General features: G+C 47.5%; 1 protein-coding gene across 1 annotated transcript in view; it reads right to left on the reverse strand.

Annotated features, from left to right (window-relative positions):
- The window catches only part of FAM129A (family with sequence similarity 129 member A), a 36,608-nt gene that overhangs the window by 25,006 nt on the left and 2,232 nt on the right, over positions 1-9,370 (reverse strand). Inside the window, 4 exon segments of the mRNA XM_017736451.1 lie at positions 1,752-1,919; positions 3,331-3,445; positions 4,186-4,317; positions 5,419-5,549. Coding sequence (XP_017591940.1) covers positions 1,752-1,919; positions 3,331-3,445; positions 4,186-4,317; positions 5,419-5,549 — 546 coding nt within the window.

The raw sequence follows: 9,370 nt of genomic DNA on the forward strand, positions 1-9,370 counted from the left end.
AGGAATGCCTTTGGCAGTTGAGACAAGGGAAAAGAGATGGCAGTTGAGAATGATCCAGGGAGGACAGCAGTAAAAAGCTGTCTGAGGGCAATGGGATGAAGCTGATGACCAGGAGACTAAAGTGACAGCTAAAAAAACATTCACTGGGAGCCACTTCTGTAAATAAAAGGGACTGTTCACACCCTGCACTCACAACTCATTTATCCACAAGCCTGGGCTTCAAACCCAAGCAGCTGAGATTGCTGGAGAAGTTGCTTAGTGTTCCCATCTCTGACCAAGGGCAGCAGGAGCAGATGGGACTCCAAAGGGACATTAAAGGCATGGAAGACCCTAGAGAACAGTGGGGAATTGAGGGCATCTTGGTGGAAAAAAAGTCATCTGAAAATCAGGAAAGCATTTCTTTTTCTGAAGGATCCAGCTCATAAATGATCTTCCAATTTCATGGGAGCAAAGTTGTTTTTATAACCCTAGCAAGTTACAAACTGGGTTTTTTTTTTAAGTTTTCTAGTCTAACCTACCCAGGTTATCTTTGTGCGGACAATGAATACTGTGCCCTACACACCATTCATGGACCAGTTACAAGGCTTAGCCGTGGCTGGGGCTTGAGCTGCCATTGAAACACCTGCAGACAGGCCAAATGTTTAATCAGGAGTGCTGTGTGTGTAACAACACAGGGATATACTGGAGAACTACACTCCCTCCATGTTGTACACACCTGGTCTCCTGTATGGCACAGGGTGGGATTCTTGAGATTGTCTGTGCAGGACCATGAGCTGGACTCCATGATCCTTGTGGGTCCCTTCCAATTCAGGATATTCCATGATTCCTGACTCTATAGCTGTGATGCATTTGCCAGCTTGCAAACGCAGGTGAGGGTTTGCTGTGCCTTAGTAATAAACACTTCTTAGGGGTTTTGTATCATGACACAACTTCCAAAGCAATTCCCATGTGTTCTACCCAAGCTCATCCCCACTGCACCCCAAACCCACCTAAATGAGCTCCTAGCACAGCAAGTAGCAGGGCTGTGTTGATTCATTCCTCAGGGTGCTGAAGCCAAGCACCTTTCATGAGTGACTTGCGTTCTCCTGCAGCTGTTCCAGCATTCCTGGCTGGGTGACACTGTCCCAAGCTGAGCCCCTCCTGCACTCACCATGGTTGGAATGTCCCACACAGTCCACATTCTGCACTCACTATGGCTGGAATGTCCTACACAGTCCCATCCCACACTGACCATGGCTGGAATGCCTCATGCAGTCCCATCCTGCACTCACCATAGCTGGAACTTCCCACGCAGTCCCATCCCGCACTCACTATGGCTGGAACTTCCCCCACAGTCCCATCCCGCACTTACCATGGTTGGAACTTCCCACACAGTCCCATCCCGCACTCACCATAGCTGGAACTTCCCACGCAGTCCCATCCCGCACTCACTGTGGCTGGAACTTCCCACACAGTCCCATCCCGCACTTACCATGGTTGGAACTTCCCACACAGTCCCATCCCGCACTCACCGTGGCTGGAATGTCCCACACAGTCCCATCCCACACTCACCGTGGCTGGAATGTCCCACACAGTCCCATCCCACACTCACCGTGGCTGGAATGTCCCACACAGTCCCATCCCACACTCACCGTGGTTGGAACTTCCCACGCAGTCCCATCCCGCACTCACCGTGGCTGGAACGTCCCACGCAGTCCCATCCTGCACTCACCGTGGCTGGAACGTCCCACACAGTCCCATCCCGCACTCACCGTGGTTGGAATGCCGCACACAGTCCCCCAGCACGGCGCTGAAGCATCTCTGTGCCGCTGGCTCTGGGAAGCAGTAGTAGCTGTGCCGGGAGAAGGGCTGCCACAGGTACACCGGGAACTCCTTCGGGAGTGGCACGAAGGCTGCAGCTGCCTCCTTCTCACTCGAGCCTGCACAAAAACACCTCTGTTTGAGAGCTGAAGATTTCCTGGGTGCCAGACCTTTGCCAGCAGGGAAATCTCCTTCCCAGTCCAGGAGATTGGGCGCAGAGGGCAGGGGGACACGGCTGGGATGGGCACACTCAGCTGGCACCGACCACCTCTCTGTGTTACACCACAGCAATTGATGGCCTCTTGCTTTGTATTCAAGGTGGCAAAAAACTAAAGTTTTGGCAAAATTTCAAAGAAAGTATTTCACTGGATTGCAGCTGCTAGGGAAATGGTTTTCATGGCAAGTAAGTAAATTAGTGGGGAGCTCTGGTGTGTTCCACACAGAGACTATTTAAGAGCATATGGACTTATAGAAACAAACTGCATTAAATAAACCACGTTGGAACACCAGTGCATTCCCTGGTTCCAGGACTTCCACACACAACTGCCCTTAAAAACTGTCACTTCAAGCCCTTGCAGGTGATGTAAAGAAAGCACCAAGTACCTCCAGCTCCCACCTGCCCCAAGTCCCTGCACACAGGGGATGCTGGACAGCACATTTAGGGATGACCAAACCCAGTCTGGAGTCACTGACATGCATTGAGAGCCCAGACACAAGAGGTTCACCTCAGAGGGTCTTCAGCACCACACAGACAGGGAGTAGGGGCATAAAGATGAAGTGATGCTCTTTTGGAAGGGAGAGCCATGGGAAGCCCATGAGCACCCTTGGGGTGCTCCACATCACTCAACACCAACTGCTGCGGAGCTGTGGTGACACACACAGGACGCCTCCATGCCCCTCTGACCACCCTGTGCCTTGGGAAAGGGTGTGAGGGGGCACCTAACTTTTAAATCTTAAGGATTTAAAGGACTCAAAAAATAAATCCTTGTCTTCAAGTTGCCCTTATCCCTTTCGTTGTGTGGCATCCCGTTCTCCAAATCTGACTCTGCAATGTGAGACCTGCTCCCGTAAGGCCTGAATTTTCTCCATTTTGATGGAGTGGGGGCAGGCAGGACCACAGCAGTTCCTGGCCCAGAAACAACAAACTCAGAAGCAGCCACCTTCCTGCCCTCTCTGTGGGACTTATTATCAGCTGTGATTCAACACAGCTGGCATCTAAAAATGGAAACATATAAACCAGGAATATTAACAAAGCCCGGGAACAATGGTGCTGTGGTTCCTGTCCTGCTTCTGCACAGCTTCCAGCAGCTTTGTGCCGGTATGTTGGGAAGAAAGGGAGCCAGCGTTTCTCTGAACGTTGGCTTACAGTATCTGCTGTGTTCATCCACTCCGGAGCTGTGCTTGGACTTGGGAAAAGGGCTATGGGCATCTTCTGCTGACCCCTTTTTAAAGTAGAGCCTGAAAGCTTTTCTGGAACAGAGTAAGGAAAAGAGCCTGGGCTTTGGCCATTCCGCTTTGAGCAGGACTTACCAACAGGGTCTGGAAAATGCTTATCAGACAGCAAATTGTAATCTTCTTCTGAAGTCAGGACTTTGCCTCCTGCAGGAAGAATGTGATATTTAGGGCTGGCTCCCTTCTGGTAGGCCTGGAGAAACAACAGAGAGGAAGTATTGTCAAATAGAGATTTAAGGAGAGAGAAAACATAAAATACACAATTCACTGACAAAGCCAGGAGCTGACTCCATGATCCTTGTGGGTCCCTTCCAACTCAAGATATTCTAGGATTCTAATGAATGGTGATATTGCCCAAAGGGGGGGGATCTTTTTGTCAGGCTGAATTCTGGACATATTCCCCTGGCATGTCAAATCTAAAACATGGTTACATGTGAAAAACATGTTTGAAAATATCCTCTCGGTGCTTATCTGCTGCGGTGAGAAGTCAGGGATGGAAGGGAGAGAAAAAGGATGGGATTTTCTCCTGAGCCCAATGTGTTGGATTTGTCAGCCAGGACTAGTTTGACTATGGCAGCTTCCAGACAAAAACCTCCACTGTAGTCAGCCTGGAGCCACACAAACCCTGCTACTTCAGATTCAACTGCAGGAGCACAAGGATGTATTACAGGGATGTATAGATGAGAAGTGTTCTGGGACAGGCACAGGAAGGTTCAAATGCTGTTAAAAGGATTTGTTAGTTCCTGCCAACATCTCTGGCCAAGGCAGGGCACTTGCTGTACCCTCAGCCATCCCTGTGCGGCTTCCACTCGAGCCACCCTGACGAGGACAAGGTTTCATGTCGTATTGCTGAAGGCAAGGCAGCGGCAGCAAATCCACATGCTATTGTTTTATCTAGGAGTGTTCAAGCAGATCCAAGGAAGCAGCACTCACCTCTTTGGTCTCGAAGCAATCCACAGTGTAGTCATTTTTGATCACGACATATCTGTCCTTCCACTTCTTCAGGTCCTCAGCGAAGTGCAGCAGCTCTGCTTCATACAGAACTGTTCCGGCTTCCCCCGGGGGCTACAGGGACAATGGTGACATTTGAGACTCCTCTGCACCACTGACCATCTTGAAGCTTTTATTACTACATTTCCATAATGCTGCTCCAGGGGCATTTGAGCCTTCAAATGCAATTTGGAGTCATAAATGTCTCTAATTTCAGAAAGTTCTATGGACACAAGGAAATTCTTGCAGCCGAGGTGAGGAGGCAGCAGAAGAGCTCTGCCGTCCAAAACACTGCCAGATTTCTCAGACAGATTTAATTACCTTTCAGCTGGCATGCTGAATGCAAGATCAGACAATCCTACAATGGTTTGGGTTGGAACGGACCTTAAAGATCATCTAGTTCCATCTCCTGCAAGATGACTTGGAGTTCACCACCTCCCACTTTCCACTACATAATATAAATATTTCATTGATATGAAAAGCAGGGTTTTATCATAAAATAGTAAATTGTTTTCTATTTCTTTGTAGTGCTTTTGCATCTGTGCTGTAGTAACTGATAGGCATCTTCTGAAAGACACAGCTCTTCTATTATCCCACCTCTTACATCCCACCTCACTGCTTTACCTACTCATTTCAAGAGGACTGGAAATCCATGATTTCCAGTATGTTCAGAACATTTACATTTGTATCTTCTTAATGTTGAAGGCTGGCTCTCTGCATTTTCCTCTAATAAAGAGACTTTTGTCTCTCTTTTTGTCTCCCCTCTAATGAAAACCAGCTTTCCATAGTTCACTCCACAGAGGGAATTATTGCTGTCTTCTTTAAGGAATCCTGAGCCCCATGTGACAGGATTAATTACATTTCCTACATAATCTCTTCCCTGAAAGTATGATCTCTGTCCCTAGATTTTGCAGAACCTTGCAACCAGCAAGAAGGAACCAGTTTTGTCCAAATGTCCAACTCTTTGTACCAGAAACTTGTGTCACGGTTCTCCTTGTCCAATGATAAACAACTAAACAAGACCAAAATAAAGATGAATTTTCAAAAATAAAACTTCAAACCTGCACCTAGATGCAAGTTTTCCATCCCAAACCGAACTGACCCAAGTCCAACATTTGCACGTGCAAACTGCTGTGTGCACTTGGGTCACAGACGGGAAAATCAGTGTCCTCCTACCCTGGTTTTCAGGAAGCGGGACTGGGAGTGGCGGTGCTGCTCCAGCTCCTCCTGCACGTGCCTGCAGAAAGCCACGGCATACTGGCGGCGGTAGTGGGGGCTGAAGTTCTTGATGGTGGCCTCTGTTTTCCCTGAGGTGAAACAGAGATTTAAATGTATTTCATGTACATGGCTTCACAACCTGCAACACAGAACCAAGGCACTTCTCACCAGTGACCCAAATTCTTCCCTTTGGAGAAGAGGTGGTTCCAGGGTCACCTAATAATGACCTTCCAGTACCTGAAGGGAGCCCACAAGAGGGATGGAGAGAATATGGACAAGGGACATGGGAGAGCTGGACAAGGGCCTGGAGTGACAGGATGAGGGGGAATGACTTCCCACTGTCACAGAGTAGGTTTAGATGGGATATTGGGAAGGAATTGTTCCCTGTGAGGGTGGGGAGGCCCTGGCAAAGGGTGCCCAGAGAAGCTGTGACTGCCCCTGGATCCCTGGAAGTGTCCAAGGCCCGGTTGGACGGGGCTTGGAGCAGCCTGGGATAGTGGAAGGTGTCCCTGCCCAAGGCAGGAGGATGGGCGTTAAGGTTCATCTAACCCAAACCATTCCATAACTCCATGAAAAGACCGCCTGAGTGTACCAAGGGCCGCTTGCTGCACAGATCAGGAAACCCTTGGAGATGCATTCAGAGGGAATTTGTCCAGGAAAACATTGGGTTTGGGACTGTTTTTTCTTCTAAGAGCAAGCAAAGAATTCCCCAAATCCATTTCTCTAAGGAAAGATGCTCTCTGCCTCTCCCTGGGGCATGCTGCCCCAGAGCTGAGGGTGATCAAGGGGTGAAAGGGTTTTCAAAGAGAACCAGTGACACTGATGTTCAGCCCTAGGAGCCAATTTTATCACTTACTGAGAGTCTAAAGCTGACTCAAAGTTCTACAAAGGACTTTTACAGGCTTGGGCACTGCAGTCTCATCTTTGTTTTAATGTAAACATACCCTCAGTCATGCTGCAATAAACACTAATCTGGTATTGTCTCGCTGTGATCAAGATCTCATGGGTAGCAGCAACAGCAATAAACACACTGAGGCCTCACTTCTGAGAATCTTAAAAGAATTTACAAGCAATTAACTCATTAACCCTACCAAAGAAATAATGGTGCTTTGCAGACAGGGAAGTGAAGCTAAAATTAAAGGCATGTACATATATGTGACTGAAAGAGTCTGTAGCAATGCAAAAACCAGAACCTGGCCTATGATCTCAAGAGCATCCCAAACATCCTGGATACTGGAGAGATCCCTTTCTTCTTGGTATTATGGGAGCTCCATGCCAAAGGGCTTTTTCTGAGCATACAACACAGAAATGTAATTTCACATCTCAAGCAACTTCGATGCTTTCAAAATTTCATTTTGTTCTGCTTGGGGGGGATAAACATCAAATTTTCTGTATGAGAAAAAAATGGTAATTCCCAAACTAGGATTTCTTAATGCCTTTATACGGACTCCTAGCCCAGGACTGGCACACAGCATTCCTGAAATGGAAACCATGGAAGTTCAAGGCCAGGCTGGACAGGGCTTGGAGCAATCTGGTTTAGTGGAAGGTGTCACTGCCCATGGCAGGGTGTGGGACTGGATGAGTTTGAAGATCCCTCCCATCCCAAACCATTGTGGGATTCTATGAATTATTCCATAATTTCCTAACATGGATGTGCATGAAAACACAAAGCCAGCTCCTCTGCTTCTGCAGGTGAATTTCCAGTGTGATGCAGAATTAGATGCATCCCCCAAGTTCAGGGGCAATGCCAACGCTTCCGTTCCGTAACACCACCTTTCATTCCAGCCACTCCCGTGTAACCAGCTCAGAGGGGTGAGCTGGAGCCTTCTCCTGCATAAGCACCAATCGGATCGCTGCCTCCCACTGAACTGGAAGCCCCTTTTGCCCCACTGCTCCCCCATTCCAATCCCACACCAGCACTGGCAGACAAACCTGCCACCCTGGAGCCCTTTCCAGGCACACAGAGGAGCCAGCTCAGCGCTGACAAAGCCGTCCCACTCAGCTGGAAGGATGTCAGGAGCAGAGTCAATTCACCACTTCTGTAAGGCCTTCACAGAGTTACTTGTGGGACAGCACCCGGTGACAATCTGGCCTCCAAACCTTCAGTTTTAAGACGGATTTTTGGAGACATACTAATTATAGGATGTGCTTGGGTATAATAGCAGGATATGGTGCTGCTAAAGCAGAATATCCCAGCCATACAAAAACTAGCCTGCTTTGAGCAGAGGCATAGACTTATTCTCCAAATAAGGACAAAGTTTCCCAAAACCTTCTTTGTAGCATTTTTTTTCCTCCTGGTCCCAGCCAGCAGTAGGATGTTGTGGGCCCCAGCCCCGGTGGAGTTTCCTGCTCAGGGTTTGCCCTGTTTTGCACCACGGCTTTTTCTTTTCCAGTTCGCATCAGCCTCTTAATCTATTAGAGAGGACTCTGGGACACTGCACCTCACTCAACTACTGCCTGCATCCTGCACTAAAAGCTTGTAGAGGAAGTGGGACAAAGAATAAAATTCTGGTGTTGGGAAAAAACTTGCAACAATCACAGGAAATACCTGTAATTTTGGCAAAGTCTTTCAATTAAGGCTACATGGCCTCAGAAGTGTCATTCTTCACTGTCAGTACTGCTTAGATCAGCTTAAAGCATGATGACTGAAGGGAAAGAAACTGCCATTCACAACATATACATCAGAAATAGGACACTGATGATGTAATTTTTATGTGCAGACTATATTTATGACAAACCAAAACATGAATCGAGAGGCAAATGTTTCTGGCTGTTTCTTCCAGTCTTCACACTACTTGCTGCAAAGGAGCTTTGCATTAAAAATACTCCTCCCTCTTAAAATTAGAAGAAAAGTTTATTCAAAGAGATTGTGAGTGGCACCACATGAGGACCTGGCCTTTCAGGGCTCGGCTCAACAGGAACTGCAATGCTACCTAAGGGTGGGAAGAGAAGCAGACAGATCCTTGATCCATTGTTCCTCAATGGATCTTTAAACTCTTTTGGTTTACAGAAAATAAAAATACGCTATCTGAAAATAAACATGATGGAAACAGTCATGAGTAGCAGAAACTCTTCCCATGAAATGATAATATGGGGCAACTGGAGATAAAATACTCCAGGGCAGTTAAAAAATGAGTTCCCCTAATTCTTTTCCAAATTTAGTGTGGCTGGCTTAGTCGGAGCTGTTTATATGGAGCATGGCCAACTTTCTCACTTGGCTGGTCTGGCAACGGCACAGCTGCAGCCCATATAAATGGGATCTGAATCCCAGCAGCTGGGATGTTTATCCTAGGAGAATGAGGAGTCTGATCAGCTCCAGGACGAGCCTGCATGCAACCTCCTGGTCCTGTGCCGGGCCAGGAGTTGGACTCAATGATCCCTGTGGGCCCCTTCCAACTTGGGATATTCTGTAATTCCACGAACTGAAATTACCAACAGGAAAAGACAACTGTGATGGAGGTGGAAGGATTTCTGTCAGATTAACATGGCAAGGGTCTGTTCCTCCTTGGCTGAGGGTTTAGATCCTGCTTCAGAATAAACTTTGCTAATGCTTCATGATGCACCTCCGCTCTGCAGAACTGCCCTTGCACATGACCACAAAACTTTAGCATGAGTTATGATACCTCTTTTAAGACTAAAAACAAACGTCACTGCACTGAGAAACAAGAAACATATACCTGTTGCCCCCCTGGAAATCAGTAATCATCCCCAGATTTTTTTTTTCCTTGCTTTTCCACTGCCTTTGACCTTCTTAATTGTGTTGCCCATGTTGGACGCTTGTATATAACTCCAAGTCATTGGGCCCACAGAATGGCCTCAAATACCCAAATTTATAGTGGGGGTTTCACTGCTTTTATTGAAGTAACTGACATACAGCTTTTTCAAACAAGGGCACTGTTCACCAAGTTCT

Source organism: Corvus brachyrhynchos, unplaced genomic scaffold (assembly GCF_000691975.1).
Source record: "Corvus brachyrhynchos isolate BGI_N302 unplaced genomic scaffold, ASM69197v1 scaffold155, whole genome shotgun sequence".
NCBI lineage: Eukaryota > Metazoa > Chordata > Aves > Passeriformes > Corvidae > Corvus > Corvus brachyrhynchos.